Here is a 22,930-nt window from a genome sequence, read left to right as displayed (position 1 = left end):
CGATGGTCGAGCTTTGGTAGCAGGTGACACGAGGCATGCCAAGCAGTTTGTGCCTTGTGTTAAGGAAGTCGTCTACGAGGTCCCTCTCAGCTGCGGTAGTCTACTTGGGACAGGCTGGGCGCTGTTTGAACGATAGGAGCACGCGGCCTCACTCGGCAGTGGCCACGGTTCCCACTACCTATATATCACTGCAGGGATTGCGGGTGTTCTCCTGCGTTGGACAACACAAAGGTGGTGGGACGCATGAGGGGCAAGTTGGAGAAAGAAATCATGGAAGCGGAGCGTATACTTGCCAGTGGACCAGATCACTGCGTTAGTGTCGCGTCAGTGCATCTGACCAACAGGGAGTTACAATTTCTCAATTGTGACCGCCCTTAGTATACTGTACACGCGAGCTGTAAAGGCCTAATTTGTGTCCTGAACGGGGTGTGCATGTGGTTCGAACGTGGAGTGTACGCAGCGCATGATGTTATTGTTTTCTCGTGCCGCTGTCAAAATTTCAATTTTTTTTTTTTTTTTTTTTTTTTAATATTTATTCTGGTCACGCGTTTTTCTACTTCCTTCTGGTGCCGCTGTTTCTTTCTTTATTAGCATTTATCTCCTTTGAAAGAGAAAGAAGAGCTTGTGGTTGCGCGGGCTTTCCTGTACGCCCTGGATGCCTGGACGCGAAGTTATAGTAAACCTTTGGTTGTTAGTCAGCGTATGTCCTGTGTCCTTCGTCTACTTTGTGTACTGTCCCTTTTGCGCTGTTTCTCATTATGTCGTTCAACAAACCAGGCCACCAAGGTATCGTGTTACAGCAAAATTATTAAAGGCCGGGATAATTATATTGTTAATTATTTTTGCGTAATTAACTTTTTTTAATATTGGTTTCATGGGCATGGTTTTAATTAGAAAATTTCCCATCATCATCAAAAAGCACTAAATCAACAAATTTAAGAAGCATTTTACGGCTTTCTAAAAAACCGCACAAATTCAACGGGTTTCTAAGTATCGGTTTGCTATCGGAGCGCATCTCGGCCCCGGTGGCACCGCGCCTCCGTGAAGATATAGTGCAACATGCCTTTGCTGCGTCGCGCGATGACTGACTGCGTCGCGCGATGACACCGGGGCCGAGATGCGCTCCGATAGCAAACCGAAACTTAGAAACCCGTCGAATTCGTGCGGTTTTTCAGAAAGCCGTAAAATGCTTCGCGTGCCTTCTATCGTTCTGCAATTTGTTTTGGTTTTTTTGATGATGCTGAGCAATTTTCTAATTGAAACTATGTCCTTAGACACAATATTAAAAAGTTAATTGCGTAAAAATAATTAACAACCTATATAATTATCCCGAACTTTAATAATTTCCCTAAATAGGCCCCTGGCCCAGGACAAAAACGACACAAGACTTTTTTGTTGCGACGCGTAGTTTTCCCAATATCGAATTTGTCCACCTTTCGTAAAACACCCTGTATATGCAATCCCTTCGTAGGGCCAACGATACATTTGACTTGCGCGGTGTTCCCGAAGTTGGTGCATGGGAACTACGAAATATATTTTAACGTCTACCATGCGTTCAAAAAAGACATGCATGGGCATTGGCTGTCCTTGGGATTCCTACAGTTACTGTGTGTCTATTTCATACGGGTGGCTTCCACTTCCTTCCCTTTTACGCCAAGCCCCCCGTGGGCGTTTAAAGGAACACTGAAATTAGAAGAAAATCTAAAGGGCTCAATATTTTTTAAATGTTTTCACGAAACAAATTCTTTATTGGAAAGTTTACGCAATTCGACACTCTTTAGTGGGGGCACCCTAGAGTTCCTGTATATAGCTACCCACGGTAGCAGAGTTGCGCATTCAGCCTCGGCGGGTGGCCGTAGCGCCGGCTTTCCTGCACGCCCTGGATGCTTTGCTCCTCACGTGACAAAATTGGCCGAATGGCGGCGCCGCGCGCGCTGCCGCGCATGGAAAACGGGAGAGAAGGAGAAGGAGGGCGAAAAGCAGGGGAACATACGCCGGGGCGCGAGCAACGTCGGCGGAGCGACCGTAAGGGTGGCTTTCTTGCACGGCGCCGGATGCTTTGCTCCTCACGTGATGGATGTCGGCGAATAGCGGCGTGGCGGCGCGGGGAAAACAAATGCGCAACTCTGCTCCCCCTTCGGGGGAGCATATCGAGGAACTCTAGGGTATACCCCCTGCTCTGGCCCGCCTGGTGCCGACAATACTAAGCACTTTTTCTCGGCTCTCTTTGGTTGGAGAGATGATTGACGTGTGAAATGTTTGTTGTTAAATCGTTTTTTTGTGCCGTAATAGTACCTATATACCGACAATATTTTATGTTTGAGAAAGAGATAGTCTAGACAGTCACTTGTTTTCAAAAATATTCCGAGATCGCCTTTCTGCTTCGGCTTCAAACGATGTAACAAGCATGGCTGGCGTCCTTTGCGGCGTGCTCACCGAGCGTAGCTCGTTGAGCTCGTTTAGTTTTAGGAGTGCGAGCATAGTTTGCAGCAGACAACTGTCGCACGTACAGGTGTCACAAAAACCAGGGTTGGGCAGTATCGCGATACAAATGTATCGCGATAGTGTTTCAGAAATACATTTCGTATCTGTATTTCTGTATCGCGATACATTTTTTGCACCAGTATCTGTATTCCTGTATCGAAATACATTTGGAATGTTTCTTTGTATCGCGATACAATCAGGATGAAATGTATTTCGTTACATTTCTTCAAAAATACTCCCCCCCCCCCCCAAAAAAAAAAAAAGTGCGAACGCCTTTTTCTTTTTTTTTTTTTTTTTTTACTTTTGAGGGCACCAAAGTCAAGAAATGCTGGGGCATTGTTACTATGCAGATCAAGGTTCCTTTTGATTCTGCAAACTATTTTTCTATGTGTCCTCTTCTCTCTTCTAAAAAGTGTTGCGTAGTCGGAAACTCGAACCAGGGGGCGTGCCAGGGGTGGAGCCAGAACATCTTCTGCCGCAGGTCCTTAGGTAGGGATTTCTTGAGTCATTGTTTGCTGGCATCCAATGCCCGCTGCTAGCCGTCTCTCTCGCCTTAGCGTACAGAGTACACCCAGCCGGCAAAGCTGAGTCACATTCCGTTGCAGCACGAGCCTGGCGGTGGTTGACTTGAAATAGCAGGAAGACTCACGCTGTGAAGTTCAACACATATTTTAATGTATCTGGGGCTGCGCCCGTAACATTGCACGGCTCAAGGGTACGTCATCAGCCGACGTGAACGTGACCCGCTGCTCTGGTGATCCGAAACCCAGAAGGAGGCCAGAAGTGACCTGGCTGTGCTATCCCAGACTACGTTCCCGCGACTCGTCTCGAGACCGCCGTTTCTCGGACAGCTCGCACCTGTGCCGGCAATATCAGCTCGCTATCCACGAGGTCTCTGTTTGGATAATGCTAGGAAAACCTTGAGGACTGCAATCCGTGCGTCGGTGGCGGAGGGTCGGTAGTAAGGACCTTCAGAACAGGGATGCTACCGTATCGTTTTTTCAACCGTAACAGAAGATAAGACATGTATTCTAAGATGCTTCAGGTGGTCCACTATTCTCAAAAATTCTAAATGACACTGCATGCACGATCTTCAACTATAGGTAACCTAAAACGAAAGTACGTATTGTCCTTTCATACATCAGCGTGGTAAGGTTTCATGTTCAAGGCCACACCTACAGATACAGAATACTAGTTCATTACACAGTGACATCATGTGATCAAGGTTGACAGGATTCCCTCCCCAGACAGACAGGATGTCATGGAAGGGACCGCGGTCAGCCCTTGATGGAACGTTTTTTGGGGCCCATTGAAGACTCCTTGTCGTCCGAAACCACTACCTTCAAGGCAAAGTGCAAAGCCTACAGGAAAGTAATTTCGGGATCGAAAACATGTACTTCAAACTTCAAGCTTCATCTCAGTTGGCGTCTCAAAAAATTTGGAAAATGTATTGCACTATCAGTATTTCTGTATTTGTATTTCTGCCCTCCCTAAAATGTATTCCTGTATTCGTATTTCCAAATACTTTTTGCCTCTTTTTAAAATGTATTCTCGATACGTATCGCGATACATTTTTACAGATGTATCTTAGTATCAGTATTTTAGCTACTATTTTAATGTATCCCAGTATTTGTATTTCCAAATACATTTTTGAGTATTTCTGCCCAACCCTGACAAAAACTAATTACATGCTAAAATGGCTCTCAAAAATCAAAGACTTCACGGATCTTGTTCCAATCTCACTCAAAAATGTTTATAACTGGTCACATTTTTGTGCAAAAATTTCCAAGTCGGAACTCTAAGTACAAAAATAAATAATAAAAAGTGATTTTTTTTTAACGACGCAGCGGCGGCTGTCGGGGGGACACCTATCGACGTCCATGTTTCTTTGCCTTATCCAGAGATGGCGCTGCAGATCACTGGACGTCAGAGCCGTTTATTGAGAGAGTTTGGCCATACATTGGTTTGAATAGGCGAGCATCTCGGGGCCAACCACAGGCCGCGAAACAGCCCCTAGCGGTGGTCGTGAGCTCTAAATTTGTGACACGACTAATTCAAGCCGTTTTAGCGTCGCTAGAGTTAAAAGGTGTAACTCTCAGTGACTGAAAACTTTGTGCGTGCGAGGTTTTCGTCACGCCAATATTCAAGTGTAAAATAAACGAACGTGCGCTCCAAACCAGGGCCAACTTGCTAGAAACAGCGTCTGAGCTGAGACGGTGAAAGAAAGCACTGCCAAAGCCAGCGCACGAGCCGAGCGGGACACCGCGTCTCCAGGACGCTGTTCTAACAAGCCAACATCAGCAGTGCAGAGAAAGGCATGGGCACGAGCGCGTGGCTTTGCAAAGTGGCTCCTACGCACGAGTTCACATACAAACAAAAGCGTTCTGCTGAGCTAGGTTCACGCGCCTGTACCTTTGTCTTCACTGCCGACATTTGTGAGATAAAGCAGAGAGGCCGAGATTGAACGCCTCTATTTCACGCTTCGAATGTCGTTTGCAATATTCTGACGTCGGGGTCTCCTGATTGGTCGACGCTGTGTCACAAATTTAGTTTACGCTCTAATCGCGGGGGGAATATTCGGCGCTGGCGGCGGCCTTTGCTCCGCCTGTTGGCCAAACTCTCCCAATACACGGCTCTGCTGGACGTAAAGCCCCTAGGCGCCAAGCGAGAAAGCCCGCCTTTATCCGAGTTTTTGGTTGCGAGGGATATTTGCCAAAAGAAAGATGTTTGAGTTTCCAGCTAAGTTTCACTGTGCAGAAAGTGTCGCGCCGTAAATATTAATTTAAAAAAAACTGCCCAATGCTGCTCCGCAAATGACGTATCTTCGTCTGCGACGGTTCTTGTTTCGTGCATCGCCTGCTTTCGCAGTTCAACGTTCGGATGAGACACGAGAGGCAGCCAGGAGTGCGCCCGAAAAAGCAGCGAGTTGGTGGCTCTGAAAAGAGCCACTGAAATCTGAACTACGGTATGCGTAGTTGAGGTCAAATTCCTCATTCACACACTGTAACCAGCTTCCTGTAACCAGTGTGAATGAGGTATAGACCGCATGGTCATAGTCAAAAATGTGGCATTTTTTAGTATGATTTTTTTTTGTGTGTCTGTATCGACAACTCTGATTACCATTTTTCTATCTTCGTTTGCCAATTACTTTTCGCATTAGTTTTCTTCTCTTAAAAAATATTTTAATTTTTGATTTTCCAAACTGTCTGGCTGGTCTCTTCTCTCTCTTTCCCCGGCAGTCGTGACAATGTCGCACAAGGGAGACCCTGGGCTTGTTAGTGTGTTCAGCCGAGCAGCCAATCCAGTAGTAATGAGCGGGCCACCGATTTGTGGGTGGGGCTTAGAGCGTGCCGTGGCCGCCACCAAAATGCGACTAACGGCGTAAACACTGTGCGATTTCTTTTTTCATGGAATAATTGCTATAAAAATACGTGTCCCAGCTAAATCTTTTAAAAAAAAAGTTTTTATTTTTTTTTTATTTTAGTGTCCTTTTAAAAGTCACTTAAAAAGAAAAAGAATTGTTGTTGTTGTTTTTTTGTTGTTTTTTTTAACAGTCTAACTGGGACACGCGTGTCTCCAAATAGATTTTGCGCGAAAAACAATTTAGGTAATATTGACCGCGTGAGATTTATTTGAAATTCTGCGCGCGAAGTTCATGGCGTCACGGGTCATTCTGGAATGACCATCTCGGTAGTGAAGGTCAAGCCGATCCACCTCTCCTCCACGCGCCCGAAATGCCGAGAGAGAAAGCGAATGGAAAGGAGGTAACTGCCGACTAAATCGCGTCTTACGCCGTCAATATTGCACTAACACCATTTTTTTTTTCGCCTAAAATCAATTTTTGACACGCATGTCCTAACGAGACAGTTTAAACAAAAAACTTTTTAGGGGCTCTTTTGGTGTCAAATAAATTAAAATATAAACATTTCTTGACTATCTTTTTTTAAATGATCCTTAAACTGAATTTTTTAAGATTGCTTGAGAAAGGTAAATGGACATTCGTTGTTTCAAGATGCATCATTTTTTTTTCTATATTATGCATCGAAGTTAGAAAAACGAAGAGAATTGTAAATGTAATGATAGAGACTGGACAACTCAAAAACACAATCATTAACATCAAGGATGGCCGACCAACCTTTATTGCCTACATATGGCTTGCAACGTAAGTGTAAACAGGAATAAATTGTAATTCTTCAAATAATTAAACAACTAATGAATGCATTATTTGATAAATTGGTTCATTAATTCATTCGTAGGCAAATATTCAGATATTTAATTAGTCAGTGAATGAACAAGAGAATGAATGAATTATCAAAAAGACGCCGTGTCAACATCAGAAGAGAAATACAAAACCAAGACAATAGAACTCGCCAGATGAAAAAACCTCGTGGCACACACGACCATGCATATAACTGCCGAAAAATGTGCAAGAAAAACGCTGCTCTACGCCTTCTAGTTTGTTTCAGCTAGTTGTATCTTAGTTCTAAGCTATGAGGAAAACTTCAGATGTGATTAGAACTGAATAAGGAAGCGGTTGACTAAAGCAAAGGGACTAAAAAAAAATATCTCGAATGTACCTAATAATTTTTAGCACTCGGCTTAAGGTTTTTAGTTCGTTGCAGTAATTGCCAGTAATTTATGGCTGAACGAATTTTCTGATCCTCCCATAGGTGGTGCAGATGTTCCTTTGGGCCTTTTCCTTCGCCCTGACCGGCCTGGCTTTGTTTTCGACCGCGCAATGGGGTCAGGGTGACGTGCCTTCACTTCCGGTGACCCTCGCATTTGCCACAACCCACCGCGCTGCCTGGTCGCTGGGCGTCGCTTGGATCGTCTTTGCCTGCATCACGGGAAGAGGAGGTAAAGGAAACCCTTTATTTCTAGTGCATTGTAGGGGTCGAGGCTGTGAAATTTCCAAGCTTCATCTCAGGGCCTCACAGGCTAGCACCTCTATATGAGTATTCAATGGACACTGCTCTTCGACATTTTCCATATACATCGTTAGAAACAACGATTTTGCACCTATTAAAATCTTAATCAATAATTAAAATTGTTAACCTTTCTAATATGGTGGCTGATAGAACTGTGCACGCAATGCGGATATTGTAAGTATGTCGTTATATTTCCCGGAATAACAATTACGGTGGTTCATAACCTCCGAAATCCTGGAGCAGTTTCTATTAATAAAACATTTTATTTCCCTTATTAGTTTGTTTGGCATACATTAAAATACCCTTGACTGATGGCAAAAGTTTCGTTGAGAATAAATAAGTTTGGAGATTGTTTTACTAACGTCAGAATGCGAACTACATAAACAATTCAAAAATGCGAGATATTTGACCGACAAATATTTATTTGATAGAAGGATGAGACAGAAAAGCAAAAAGCTACACGGAAATTCGTGCCCCTTGCTGTAGATGGAAGTAACATTGAAAACTGAAACAATACACCAATAAGATTAGATATTCTCAACCAAGAAGACATGGAGCACATTGAGCATTGATTTTAGATAATAATATTTGAACTTTGAAAACATTGGTTCCCACAGTGACTTTTGTATGTTGAGTTTGACAAAAATGTCGTGCACTAATGTTGAGTTTAACAGTGACGAAAATTATGTCCGTCACCACCCTTAAAATAGTGAGCTTCTGAGCGATTATTCTGTTAAAATGCTATTCTAATATAGTGGGCCACTACATTAATTGTTATGTTAATAAATTAATTCTACAGCCATATCATAGAAATTTTTACTTTTGCGTTTTACCTACCAACGTTAAACCCATATTTCTGCCAACAAACATTACTGTTGCATATTGCTCATATTGTCATCAAGCTACTTTTTTCGTTTCCACGACAAACGTTGTTGTTATTTACCACGATGCCCGATTGAGCCATAAAAGTTACTTGTGGCATAGCGCTCGAACTCCTTTTTAATTAAGGTAACTGTAGCTCTGATAATTCGATCAAAAACATTCTACTCATAGCGTGCCGATGGCCTGCATGAAATTTAAATGGGATTCTCGCAAACTCCAAGCATAAGAATGGCGTCCTTGGTTTCGGAAGATGTTTGTCTGGTGTTCTTTAAATTTTTACCAAAAACAGAACTAGAATCGCTTACTCGCACGCCAAACGTGTTTCCTTAATCTACTACTCTAGCCCAAGCCTATTTGAGCGATATTTCAAAAGTAACGCTTGCTTTGTCGAGTGAATTGCTAAGTTGCAAAATTATTGCGGCCGATCAAAACTTTTTGTTGAGAAGGTTCATAAAATCTGCAAAAAATACTGTCTTAATTGGAGCACATTAATATATATATATATATATATATATATATATATATATATATTGAAGGAGTCTTGAAGCTGAAACAATTAAAACATTAAGCTACGAGGCTAACAGGACGTTTCAACTCACACTCTTGGGCTTTCAATACCTAACAAAATGATATAGTCGCAATACTTCTTTCTGCTTTGTCTTAAGAATTCACAAATCTGCTTCGCGTACTGACCCAGTGTTTGGTTCTCCAATCAATTTCGCGTAGGTGTGATCGACTCCCTGTTGTCCTGGGACGCTCTCGCCCCGTTGGGTCGTCTGTCGTACGCCATATACCTCGTCCACGGATACGTCGTCTTCTTCAGCCTCTGGACCATCCGTCAGAGAATCGAGCACATGCATTTTTTCGTCGTAAGTTGCTTTATCCATGTCTACACACGCTTGCAAGTACGACCTCTGGACGCCGCCATCTCGCTACTGCAGCGTGTAGATTGCCTGATAGTCAAGTCCTGATAAGGCATGCCCACGGATGCCAAGTGCACCAACTAGGCGCTTTCCACCCGCGGTGGCCAGACTGGCTTTTGAAGTGTGGCTGCTCAAATGAAAGACGTTAACGACAGGGTGTCCCACACAAAGTATCTACATGATTGAGGAAAGGGTGGAAGCCTTTGCAAGCATATATGGTTGCTGGCAGACATGTACAAGTTACTCAAAAAAATTAATTAAGTTAGGTTACTGAGTATTGGCTTCAAAAGTAATTTGAGTAGAGTAGAAATCACTCAAATAGAAAGTAATTCAGAAAATTACTAAGTACCGTAAACAAATTAGCGAATAACTTTTAAACTTACTTTTATAAGTTTTTTTGTTTGTTTTTTTTGTTTTTGCGGTAAAAAAAAAGTACAGAGGTTTTGACCCGTTAGCGAAATTATGCTAGCCAAATATGAATCGGCTTGTTATTTCACAGATATGCTTTAATAGCTGGTTCTGCTTCTGCGTGCCTAATTGCTTTGTACTTTCTTGTTTGTTTGGTCAATAATGTACTGCGAATGGGACATTTCTACTTTGAGGTTTAGCACTGTCTGAGCATGATTTTTAGACAGTGTCCGCTTGTTTACAGTGTTGCGTAAAGTACACCTAAAAAGTACTTGAAGTAAAGTACAGGTGCTTCAGACAGGTTTTTAAGAAATATTTTAGTAATTACTGTATGTCGAATAATTAGTCATGTCTCGTTAATATGGACCCAGTTAATATGAATACCCCACCATATGGACACAATTTTCAGTAAATAAAAGGTTATGTACTTCAAGTAAAGCATTAAGTACACCGGGTGCATTGTACTTCAGGTAACGTATTTAAATACAATATATTTCAAGGTAAAGTACAAGCAATTTTAACACAATCTTTCATGATGCCCTTTTATTCCCCATACAGTGTTTTTAACTGGTGTGCATTGCTTCAGGGGTAATTGGAGTTGCATCAGTTTTTTATGGAAATGGCAGCAAATATTGTATACGGTCAAGTCGCCGCAGAGTAGTTGTTTTACACTCGCTGACAAGCTATTTGACTCAATTAACTCATAAGACACTTATTGGCTTCGGTCTTACAGCCGCCATTACTTTACTCAGAGAATAGACCAGATGACGTCTCGAAAGAGCGCGTTTTCACACGACGATACCACCAGTTTCTTGTTTTCAAATTCGGGGAATGTACGTTGAAGTCGGGAGTTTAAAGTCCCGTTCACACTCTTGCGACCGAGTAAGACCGAAAGAGACCAGACCGGTTTTTAAGCCTCTTGCGATCTCTTAGGACCAGCTCCGCAGCAACGCATCCGGTCCTAACAAGTCGCAAGAGGCTTAAAAACCGGTCTGGTCTCTCCCGGTCGTACTCGGTCGCAAGAGTGTGAACGGGCCTTTACTTTCCTCGAAAAATACAAGTACATGTTCAGAAGACTTACTTCAAGTAAAGTATCATTTTTCTAAACGGTAGCACTTCAAGTACCATGTACATCGTACATAGAGTACCTCCCAACACTGCTTGTTTATTATATTTTATATAAAAACGCTGGGGGGAATTACTACAGGTTTCTCGAACAATCTTTGAATCTTTGAAGATCTGTATATTCTCAGTTTTGGGTGGAAAGACAACGCAAAAAGGTAATTTTGCTTTGCCCTTTAGCAGGCGATGTTTCGAGTACAGCACAAACTACGGGAGCACGAGATGAGTTTCAGAGCAGGTGCTGCATTTGGTTCCCTCTTTTGAGTGAGGGTGCAGTGTGTGCACCTCCTGTAGTGGGCGAGAGTTTCCGTTGGGGAGATGAAGGGACAACCCTTTCTTCATATACCTCGAGTCTCCTTGAGCTTCGGGACACAGAGAAACGCCAGTCTTCGCTGCTAATCTCGCAGCATACTCGGCCAATCGTGCGTCGTGTCTGTTCGCTAACCGCGCCTCGTAGCAGTATCGTTGCATTGGGGGGGGGGGGGGGGGGGGGGGGGGGCTTATACTTTTTTTTTGTGTGTGGGGGGGAGGGGGGGTTCGGTCTCTCCATACCATATTCTCCCCCCCCCCCTTCCTACGCCACATGCTTCCCCCTCTGTGCAAATATCAGCTGATCTTCCGACATCTTATCTCCTTTATGCATGATTGTTCGTAGATAGGCAAAACAACCACTAAACCTCGAAAGTAACTTGTAACTTGAGTAGAAGTTACTTAGAAAAAGTAATTAAACTACTAATTACCGAAATAAAAATGTAATTGAAAGTTACTAAACTACTCAGAAAGGTAGTTAAACTACAGTAACTTGAGTAGAGTAGTTGAACTACGAGCAAGTCTGGTTGCTGGCAAATCTCATCTGGAGGGTTTGCATCCGCATGCTTTGTTTCTGAGGTATATACTCACAGTGCTAGCATCTGATCTGTCATTGTAACAAACATGAAGGTGAACAAGAGAAATATAAAAACAGGACTTTTAGCTTTTCTTCGTTCCCTGTACCTCTAGCTTAGCTCACACCTGGTAATTTAGTTTGTTATGTTTGTTCCTTTAATGTTCATGTTTTCTTTTTTTTTAGATATGGCTCACGTAAGTTTTAAAAGCAACAGTGACTATCTTAAGCTAAAGAATAGAATCTTATGGATTTGAGATTTTAGCAATTTCTCGGTTGGTGTTGGTAAAGCATATTATCCAAATTCATAGAACATCTTGTTTCGTTAATTATTGTACAACTACGGGACAAAGTACAAAATCTCTTAAATATAAAAAGCTAAATACGTTCGCATTAATGTAAACAATCTATGATATTTGAGGTTGCGCGCATACTTCCAGATTATTAAAAGAATCAAAACAGAAGGTAAAAAGAACACGACGAAAAAAAAAGAGAAGACACGCTACGTTCGTACTTGTTTTCGCGCTTCTCCCTTTGAGCGGTACAGCATCTGGTGCATATGATCTTCCTTTTTGCTATAAAATGCTAGCCAAAGTTATACAATGCGGGGCGCTAGTTCGTCTGCTTCTTGCACACGGGTTGCGATCATGTGAGAATGCCGAGCTCTTATTGGCTGATTAAAAAAAAAAATAGTGGGTAGGCCTCAAGGCATCTAGCATTGATGTCTACTCACTATCCTTTCAATCAAAGCCAATCAGAGCTCGGCATCGTTCTGACGTCGCAGCAACTGGTGCGCAAGAAGCAGACGACTTGCTCTCCGCATAAGCTTCTCACATACTTCAGTACCGGCTAACCTTCTTATTACAAGCCCGTAATCAAAGCATTTAGTGAAATCTAAAACCGTGAAGGGTATTTTTCTTCTCAGATGGGTTTCGCATTCTGAATTTAGGTACCAATATTGTCATGGGTGGTGACCAAAATAAAAGGAAATAAACGGGAAGAACTAAACGTTTAATGTGGCGAATTTGTGCCAAAAATAAAGAAGGAAACAGAAGAAAGCAGAGCGTCGCGGGCGTCGAAGTCGGCGTGTCAGCAGAATCGAGCGCTGGGGCGAGACTGACTCGACAAGGTCGCGGGCGGCCTCTTATCTAGAGTGCGTCGCTATCTCGAAGATTCGGCGAAAGCGGTTCGAGCGTCGCGTGATCGGGGCGAGAATGAACACGCACTTTCTAGAAAACAAAAGCAGGGATGAATGATAGAAGTTACGTGCGGTACATGAATAAACGGGAACTTTCTGGAGGACCGTGACCGAGCGTTGCTTTCTCAGCCTTGCGCGCGGCATTACTCCCCCCTTTAAAAGTGCATCGCCCCGATGCAGTGTAAAACAAATCAAAATAAAAAAAAAGAACGATAAACTAAAGAGTCTTTTGGAGCACAAAGGGTCCACAGTCCTATCGAGCGTAGTACGGCTTCAGGCGCACGACGTGGACGACCTCAGGTCGTGGTGGGCGGCGTGACGATGTTCGTGTTCCGTCGGGCATCACCTCGTAGTTCAGCTCGCCGAGGCGACGAAGTACTTTGTAGGGTCCAAAGTATCGTTTCAGCAATTTCTCACTGAGGCCGCGGCGACGGATGGGCGTCCATACCCACACCCTATCTCCGGGCTGGAAGTGGACGTCCCTGCGACGAAGGTTGTAGCGGCCGGCGTCGACGCGTTGCTGGTCTTGAATCAGGAGTCGGGCGAGCTGGCGAACTTCTTCGGCGTGTTGAGCAACCGCCTGGGCGTCGTCGCTCTCGTTGTCAGATGGCTCATCGGGCAGCATGGCGTCCAGCATGGTCGTTACCTTCCGACCATGTGCCAGCTGGAAAGGGGTGAATCCAGTGGTCTCTTGAACCGCCGTATTGTAGGCGAACGTGACGTAGGGCAACACCTCGTCCCACGTCTTGTGCTCTACGTAGACGTACATAGAGATCATATCGGCGATTGTCTTGTTGAGTCGCTCCGTCAGCCCGTTGGTCTGCGGGTGGTACGCAGTTGTACGACGATGGCTGGTGTGACTGAGTCGGAGGATTTCTTGGGTCAGTTGTGCCATGAACGATGATCCGCGATCTGTAATCAGAACTTCTGGAGCGCCGTGCCGGAGGACGATTGACTCAATGAAAAACTTGGCAACTTCCACAGCAGTCCCCGAAGGAAGAGCTTTCGTTTCGGCGTAGCGCGTGAGATAATCTGTGGCGACGATGATCCAGCGGTTCCCCGACGTCGAAGGCGGAAAAGGACCAAGTAGATCCATTCCGATCTGCTGGAAGGGTGCAGTTGGAGGAGAAATAGGCTGCAGGAGTCCGGCCGGCCTCGTCGGAGGTTTCTTGCGTCGCTGGCACTCGTGGCATGATCGTGTGTACAGGTGGACGGTCTTGGGGAGCTTGGGCCAGTAATACTTTTCACGAATACGGGCCAGTGTCCGGCTGTATCCAAGGTGTCCGGACGTCGGGTCGTCGTGACATGCTTGAAAGATCTCCCCTCGAAGGTCGGTCGGTATTACCAGCAGCCACGGCGAGTTGTTGTTCCCGAAGTTCTCTTTGTAGAGTACACCTTGCCGAATGGTGAAGGTCGGCACGGCTCGTGAGAAAACACGGGGTACGGTACCGCTGCGACCTTCCAGGTGCTCGATTAAGGCTCGCAGCTCCGGATCGTCTCGTTGACGTCGTGCCATGTCATCGGTGTTCACTGCCCCTAGAAAGCACTCGTCATCATCGTCGTCGCTGCTGCCGGAAGGTGTTTCGACAGGGGCCCTGGACAGGCAGTCAGCGTCGCTGTGCTTGTGTCCTGACTTGTAAACCACAGTCATGTTGAACTCTTGTAGCCGGAGGCTCCATCGAGCGAGGCGTCCTGACTGGTCCTTGAGGTTCGCAAGCCAGCAGAGCGAGTGGTGGTCCGTGACTACGCGGAACGGGCTTCCGTACAAGTACGGACGAAACTTCGTGATTGCCCAGACGACCGCAAGGCATTCTTTCTCAGTCGTGGAGTAATTTCTCTCTGCCTTGGACAGTGTCCGACTTGCGTAGGCGATGACTCGTTCGGTGCCTTCTTGTACTTGAACTAGTACCGCGCCAAGTCCTGCGTTACTTGCGTCAGTGTGAATCTAGGTGTCCGCATCCTGATCGAAATGTCCAAGAACCGGAGCCGTCTGGAGTCGTCGCTTCAGCTCGTCGAATGCCTGCTGCTGTTCCTCGGCCCATTCGAACCTCTCGGCGTCCTTCGTGAGGTTTGTGAGCGGTGCGGAAATCCGTGCGAAATCCCGAACGAAGCGACGATAGTAGGCGCAAAGTCCGAGGAATCTTCGCACGGCCTTTTTTGTCTGTCGGCACTGGAAATGACGCGACGCCGCGAGTCTTCTCAAGGTCTGGGCGCACGCCTTTGTTGCTAACCACGTGACCTAGAAACTTCAGTTCGTCATAGGCGAACCGACACTTTGATGGCTTGAGTGTGAGTCCAGCGGTCCGTATGGCTTGAAGAACAGCTCGGAGTCGTCGCAAGTGCTCGTCGAAGTCGCTGGAAAACACCACGACGTCGTCGAGGTAGACAAGAGAGCTCTGCCACTTCAGTCCTGCCAGTACGGTGTCCATAACACGCTGGAAAGTTGCTGGCGCCGTACATAGTCCGAAGGGCATTACCTTGAACTCGTACAGCCCATCCGGCGTGACGAAAGCTGTCTTCTCTCGGTCCCGTTCGTCGACTTCGATCTGCCAGTAGCCGCTCTTCAGGTCCATCGATGAGAAGTATCGAGAGTGGCGCAGCCGGTCTAACGTGTCGTCGATTCGGGGGAGTGGGTAGACGTCTTTCTTCGTCACCGCGTTCAGCTGCCGGTAGTCCACGCAGAACCGAAGCGTTCCGTCCTTCTTAACCAGTACGACTGGAGAGGCCCACGGACTGCTTGATGGCTGGATTATGTCGTCGTTCAGCATCTCTTGAACTTGCTCCTGGATCACCTCCCTTTCTTTAACGGAGACTCTGTACGGTGATCGATGCACAGGGCGCGCGTCGTCCTCGGTAATGATGCGGTGCTTCGCAACGGCTGTTTGGCGTACCTTCGACGACGTCGCAAAGCAGTCACGGTATTCGGCGAGGAGGTTCATCAGCTGCCGTCGTTTTGGGTCCGGAAGCTTAGGGTCGATGTCGAGTTGCGCTGGCGACGTACCGTCTTGCTGAGGTGGCGAGGATTGATCAGTAATAGCGGCGATTTCGGCGGAGTTTCGGAGATCCTCGACGTGGCCAACGGCTGCACCTTTCGTGAGGTGTTGCGTTTCATTCCGGAAGTTCGTCACGAGGACCACAGTGCGGCCATCCTGAAGTTCAGCTACTCCTCGTGCGACGCCTATTCCTCTTCCCAGGAGCAACTGGAGGTTACCTTCCAGAAGAACTTCGCTACGGGTAGCTGCATCGGTCACGACAGGTACGACAACACTTGATCGCGGCGGCAGATTCACGTGGTCGGCAGCGACTCGGACGGCGGCTGACGCAGTTTGGAGTTTCTCTGAAGGCGGAACAGGTGTCCGCAGCGTCAATCTGTTTTCTCCAAGGTCGATGACGGCGCCGTATTCACACAAAAAGTCCATGCCGAGAATGACGTCTCTGGAACAGTCTTGTAGAATGACGAATTTCACAGGACACGTCTCGCCGTGAATTTCGACGCGAGCGGTGCACCTTCCGACAGGCGTGATGAGGTGTCCTCCGGCGGTTCGTATCTGCGGTCCATCCCACGGCGTCGTGACTTTTCGAAGGTGGCGAGAGAGCCTCCCACTCAATACTGAGTAGTCTGCCCCGGTGTCAACGAGTGCCGATGCGTTTTGGCCATCGATAACAACGTTTAGGTTGTTGGACACCGTTGCAGGCGCGTCGGTGCAATGCGGGGCGTCGAGAGAGTGGGAGCGCTCCGGCGTTCTTGGAGGCTGTTTGCTTCCGTCGTTTTCGGCAACGTCACCACCAGGCGTTGCCGCACTCAGTTTTCCCGACGACGCAGGGGAGACAGGCTCTCTCGGCGGGATCGTGGCGCTGGGGAGGCTGAACGTCGTGGCGATGGGGAGCGGGCTTCACGGCGGAGTGACGACACTGGGGAGGGGGAACGTCGGAGGTACTCCTCGATGTCGTGAGGGCGTTCGCCGTACCTCGGGCGTGGGTCGTTCGGGTGGAACCCACGCAGGCCCATTTGCCGGTAGGGACAACGACGGTAGATATGGTCGGCCTCCCCGCAGTGGTAGCACAACGGGCGTCGATCGGCCGTCCTCCACACGTCGGTCTTTCGTGGAGCAGCTTGTTCTGGGCGGACGTACGCCCGATCTTCATGGCGTCGTGAATACTGCGGCGCTGGAGGTTCACGTCGAGGTGGCGCCGTATACGGGTGAGCAGGGGGCGGTGGTCGTCGGGTAGCTGCGGCGTAGCTCAGCTTCGGTGGTTCAGGAGCGGCGCTGGCGAGAACTTCTGGCTGCAGCGCCTGCTGAAGTTCTTCCCGGACAATCTCGGCGACTGAGGGCGTATCCAGGCTTGTGGCAGCAGGTAGCAACTTCTTCAACTCCTCCCGGACGGCTTCACGGATAAGGTCACGGATGTCGGGGAGGGTGGTGCCCAGGTCGGATCCAGATGTCGCTAGAGTAGTTACGCCAGGGTGTCGTTGGTAGTGTCTGGCGCGGGCTAGCAAGGCCCGTTCCATATTTGTCGCCTCCGTGATGAACTCGTCGACTGTTGTTGGGGGATTCCGGATGAGACCGCCGAAAATCTCGCTTTTCACACCCCTCATCAGGTGGTGCAGCTTCTTCTCCTCGGTAGCCTGAGGATCGGCGCGGGCGCTTAGGCGGAGAACATCCTCCACGAAGCCGGTGATGCTCTCGTTGGGGCCTTGAGTCCTGGTACGCAGTAAGTCTTCGGCTCTCTCTCGGCGGTGCTGGTTGACAAATGTCGCCTTCAGCTGGCTCTTGAAAATGTCCCAGGATGTCAATGAAGACTCGTGATTTTCGTACCAGCTTCTGGCAGTCCCCTCGAGCGAGAAATACACGTTTTGCAGCCGTTGCTCGTTGGTCCAGCTATTGTGGCGGGCGACGCGTTCGAATTGGTCGATCCAATCTTCAACGTCTTCGTGGAGTTCGCCGTGGAACGGAGCCGGTGTCCGAGGAGCGACGGGTAGGTAGACGACGGCAGGAGCGGCGGGGGCCTGCGACTGGTTGTCCATCGTCGGCTTCATCGGCTGCTTGGTCCTGGGTGGCAGAAGTCCGTATTCCGGGTGTAGACCTTGGGTGCGGCGACTGGTCCGAGTTTCAGGTTCCGCGTCGAGTGGTCTTCTCACCGGGCTCGGAATCGGGCTTGCACTGCGGGCCCTGGGAGGGGAACGCTGCACGGGCATGCGCTACCCAGCACCTCCACCAAGATGTCACGGGTGGTGACCAAAATAAAAGGAAATAAACGGGAAGAACTAAACGTTTAATGTGGCGAACTTGTGCCAAAAATAAAGAAGGAAACAGAAGAAAGCAGAGCGTCGCGGGCGTCGAAGTCGGCGTGTCAGCAGAATCGAGCGCTGGGGCGAGACTGACTCGACAAGGTCGCGGGCGGCCTCTTATCTAGAGTGCGTCGCTATCTCGAAGATTCGGCGAAAGCGGTTCGAGCGTCGCGTGATCGGGGCGAGAATGAACACGCACTTTCTAGAAAACAAAAGCAGGGATGAATGATAGAAGTTACGTGCGGTACATGAATAAACGGGAACTTTCTGGAGGACCGTGACCGAGCGTTGCTTTCTCAGCCTTGCGCGCGGCAATATGCACGGCCACACGCACACACGTGAGATATGCGTTAGATAGGAACAATAATTATATATTAATAATTATTGTTTATTATTTCCTCCTTCAGAATGACCAAAGTCTTGATATGAAGCACGTTCTTGATTATACAGCTTCCACAAAACACAGATAGAAAATCGATAATGTAATGATAACTTAAATCTAAGCTTCAAGTTCACATTTCAAAGACACATAATTTGTAAACGGATCTAACAAAAAATGACTGCTGAAATGGCATTGAAAGACACTTGCACGAGGGTGATCGGATACACGTTCTCCTGAGAACCAATATAAAACAAACGGGAGTGCCTGCTGAAACGTCGAGGTACGTGTAAGTTAACAGAAGACAGTAAGCTGCTATATATTTGGCCATTAATTATTTTATGCAACATTAAAATATCTTGATTTGATAACGTATGTAAGCTCAAAGAATCTACCCTGTACACTCCAAAAAATGGCCGTGCGTCTACTTTCACGCACAACACTCGGAGAACCAATCAGCCCAGCTTACGGAGGCAGCTCAGCGAATGACAATGCCGAAACATATGTTTAGACCAAAAAACACAGTCTGAGTTGTGACATTAAGCAATGCAAGCGTGACGTTTTGCATTGCTTAATGTCACAACTCAGACTGCGTTTTTCGCTCTAAACATATGTTTCGGCATTGTCATTCACTGAGCTGCCTCCGTAAGCTGGGCTGATTGGCTCTCCGAGTGTTGTGCGTGAAAGTAGACGCACGGCCATTTTTTGGAGTGTAAAGAATGCCTGCGCGTGTGCTTACACGCAAAACACTCAAAGAGCCAATCTCTGCACTCTAGGAAATCAGCTAAGCGAATGATGAGGCGGAGCATTTGCTTAGAGCTAAATATTAAGTCTGCGCTGTGGCATTACGCAATGCAAAGCGTCATGCTTGCATTGCGTAACGCCACAGCGCAGACATATTTTTTTAGGTCTAAACGGAAGTTCCGCCTCATCATTCGCTAAGCTGATTTCCTAGATTGCAGAGATTGGCTCTTTGAGTGTTTTGCTTTGCGGGTAAGAAGACGCGCACGCATTTCTTAGAGTGTGGGCAACTTAAGAAACACAGGGCGTGAGCTATTAGGTTTATGCTTCTCGCTTCGTGATTCGCTGATTTGCGCTCTTTCGGCTAATGCCGCAACTCGTATGCAGGGTGGTAACAAGGTACTCACCACGTCCGGTGTTTCTGAACTTTCAGTGACTAGACGACGAGCTAGCGTTCCAAAATGAGTCTTTGGCGCATCGGCGTGCAAGGCGGAGCACGCCAATCAGAAAGCTACATAGGGAGGGAACGCGCGATGATGAGGTAGCCAAGTGCCCACCGTCGTTGGTCGGGGGAGAGCAAAAGCACATGGGCGCGTTTGGGGGGCAAACAAACGCACCAGGGGCGTAAGGAGCAGACCAACTTGCATGTTGCAATAGAGCGCCCAGAGATGTACCGGATATTCTGCCCTCGTCGCAAAATAAACGGCCCGGTCATTATAATAACTATACATGCTCCGAGTTTAAGTTGGTTCATGATTCTTCCGGTCTGTAGCTTGAAACAAAGTATTCCACCAAAAGCAATGGCACCAGCGTTTGTAATGACGAAAATTTCTATTTGGTATAGTTGTTGTTTTCTTTCAGTAAAAAACAACCAATAACGATCTACGTAATAATGACGCAAGCCATTATTACGGCTTCATTTTTTTAGCACAACTTTTCGGCCTGCCATTATTGGTTGCTAATGTGCAAAACAAAACCTAATTATTGTTTCACTAAACCGCATTGCGGCTTCTTCCCGAAGGAGAGTTAGCAACGTAATATGTGGACCGTCAATTTACCTCAGAGTATTTATTTATAAAGGCTTAGAGGCCTATCGGATTCGATATTCGAGGAAATAAAACTCGACATGATTCCCGAAAAACTATCCTAAAAGTTTCAACGCCGACACCCACCTCCGCATAAAAACGGCATTTTCTAACGTTCCTGCTGTGAACTCTCGCGCACTTTCTGGCGTCAAGCAATGGCTGCGGGGTAGTGTCACTCGACTCCTAAAGCACAATCCTCAAAGCGCCATCCCTCGCTTTGTGTGCTATCATACGTGATGATTCGATCTTCGGCGCTCTTATCGCATCAGTGATCCAGCAGTGACCATCAGTGACACCAAATACTTTACTAAAGCAATGCATCTCACACCGCCAAGATCCAATGGTTTTGCGCGGACGGGATTTGCGTAGTTTGAGCGGCTGGATGCGCCGTAGTCTCGGGGTTTTCTTTTTGAATCGGGAGGCGTGGCTGGAGACATCTATCATCGGGGGCTTCTTTAGCACCAGACTGAGACAGCCGTTTCGGTTGTCTTGTCAAACCCGGAGTCTGGGTGCGGCAGTGGTAACCCATTTCCTCAGAGAGCGCGTGCGTTTTCTTATTAGACGCGAAACGCCCACATTGAAAGGCAACGGCACAGACGGAGTAAAAGAAGGCTGACGGACGACAGTTCTGCCTTTGCGCCGTTTGTACTATTGAGAAGCACAAATAGTGCAGCGCTGCTCGTCCTATTAAGAATCAAGTATCCGCTAGCCCAATCGTCAACGTTACTCAACATTGCAAGGCGAGGACCTGGCGCTCTAGGCGGGTTACCAAATGGACATGAGCGGAATGGAACGTATTCTTCCTAGTAAAATATTTTGGTTGATGCAAAACCTTCGATCTTTCTCTCTCTCTCTCTTACGACTCTCTCATCTGCTCTGTATTTTATCAGATGTCATCTGCCCTCTCCAACTTCGTACTTTCTGTCGTGGCTGGCTACCTGGTACATATCTTCTTGGAGCGACCCCTCATTCTCGCCTGGGACACGGCAACCAGGCAGTTGGAAGGCAGCCCCTCTTTACGCCGAAAGTACAACATAGGTATGAAACATGTCAGAAAAACAATGTTCATTTTTAGATGCACTGGAGCAATGAGTGACTGTGGCTTAACGAGCACGTGGCGTCCTATGTTTTTCATGTATTTTTTTTTCTTTGTTTGTTTGGCGTTGCAGAATATATACTTCATGTTAGCACGAAGAAACTTAAGTTATAATTGAGCGCTTTTGTTCCTCTACTTTCTCGTTCTTGTCCCTGTCGTCGCGCTGTTTTTAATTTTTATTTTTTAACAACACAGGGCAAGACACTTCGAATGGTGCAACGGTCTTGAAGAACGTCAAATGCACCACGTTTACGCCGAGCGGCTGAAGCGAGGAAAAGGAACGAAACATTCAGGGAGGAAGAAACTGGATGTGGAATATGTAAACTTATATATATATATATATATATATATACATTTGTTTTTAAAATACAAGTGTTCAAAGTGTCACATTTTTTGTTCATGCTTCAGTTACGTAAAAAGGCGAATAAATTCCCGCAATATTCTAAATTAAGAAACTGCTTTTTTCGCGAAACGTCTACAGTTTTTTCGGAACTTCATGAAAGCTCGTGTTGTACAGTCATCGACAGCGTAAAACCCAGGGCATGTCATATTGTGTTAGCTCTTCTTGCTTCGTGATTTGCTCTTCGGCGCTTTAAAGGCGAATCTTGAAATTTTATTGGCTACGAACCAAAAAGCTCGAGGTACACCCAAGCACTTCTTATGAGTTGTGAATACATGCAAGCCGCTCGTCCGCTCCCTTTTTCGCCTGCTGCGTACTTTTCGTCGCCTGTCAGCGCGCGTGCTCCCCTGGGCACGCTGACCTCGGACGCTCCGTGCTAACGTCGTGCTGATGGACACGCAGCGCCATAGGGTGAGCGGTCGTGGAAACTGACGAGCGCAGCGGCCAATGGGAGCCCCGTCGACGCGCGCCAGTCAAAAAGGGAGGCTTATGCTTTTTTTGGGGGGTGGGTGGGGGGGTTCGGTCTCTCCATACCATTTTCTCCCCCCCCCCCCTTCTCCTACGCCATATGCTTTCCCCTCTTTGCAAATATCAGCTGATCTTCCAACATCTTATCTCCTTTGTGCATGATTGTTCGTAGGTAGGCAAAACAATCACTAAAACTTGAAAGTAACTTGTAACTTGACAAGTTACTTAGAAAAAATAATTAGAATAAACTACTAATTACCGAAATAAAATGTAATTGAAAGTTACTAAACTACTCAGAAAGGTAATTAAACTACAGTAACTTGAGTAGAGTAGTTGAACTACGTACAAGTCTGCTTCTTGCCCGTATATTTATTGGCTTGGCAGCCACCTCGCTAGCTTGTAATTATGTTAGCCAACTGTAGATAAATAATACTGATGGTAGTACTTTCGGCTCCTGAAGAAAAGCGAAACATTCAGCGATTGAGTCCGGTTACTGTAACCCACAAAACTTATTTGTGATTTTGACTACGTTACACCAACTGAACTCTTTGACTTCATGCCACTGCGGCGGCGCTGCTGTCGGCACTGCGCATGCGCAGATGATACGTAATCTCTCGCGAATTTTCTGCGCAAGCGCAGGGGC

At 46.8% G+C, this 22,930-nt stretch overlaps 1 protein-coding gene across 1 annotated transcript in view; it reads left to right on the top strand.

Moving 5' to 3' along the window:
• LOC8038884 (nose resistant to fluoxetine protein 6) overlaps positions 1-21,685 on the top strand; it is a 67,357-nt gene extending 45,672 nt beyond the window's left edge. Inside the window, exons 13-16 of the mRNA XM_029984698.4 lie at positions 7,155-7,341; positions 9,021-9,163; positions 21,214-21,361; positions 21,615-21,685. Of these exons, the coding sequence (XP_029840558.4) occupies positions 7,155-7,341; positions 9,021-9,163; positions 21,214-21,361; positions 21,615-21,685 (549 nt within the window). The remainder of the gene's footprint in view (positions 1-7,154; positions 7,342-9,020; positions 9,164-21,213; positions 21,362-21,614) is intronic.
• Positions 21,686-22,930: the final 1,245 nt, after the last annotated feature.

The sequence above is a fragment of the Ixodes scapularis genome, unplaced genomic scaffold, assembly GCF_016920785.2.
Source record: "Ixodes scapularis isolate PalLabHiFi unplaced genomic scaffold, ASM1692078v2 PGA_scaffold3__209_contigs__length_174095766, whole genome shotgun sequence".
Lineage (NCBI taxonomy): Eukaryota > Metazoa > Arthropoda > Arachnida > Ixodida > Ixodidae > Ixodes > Ixodes scapularis.
The sequence above is the reverse complement of the archived record's forward strand: the minus strand, read 5'-3'. Positions and strand labels throughout refer to the sequence as shown.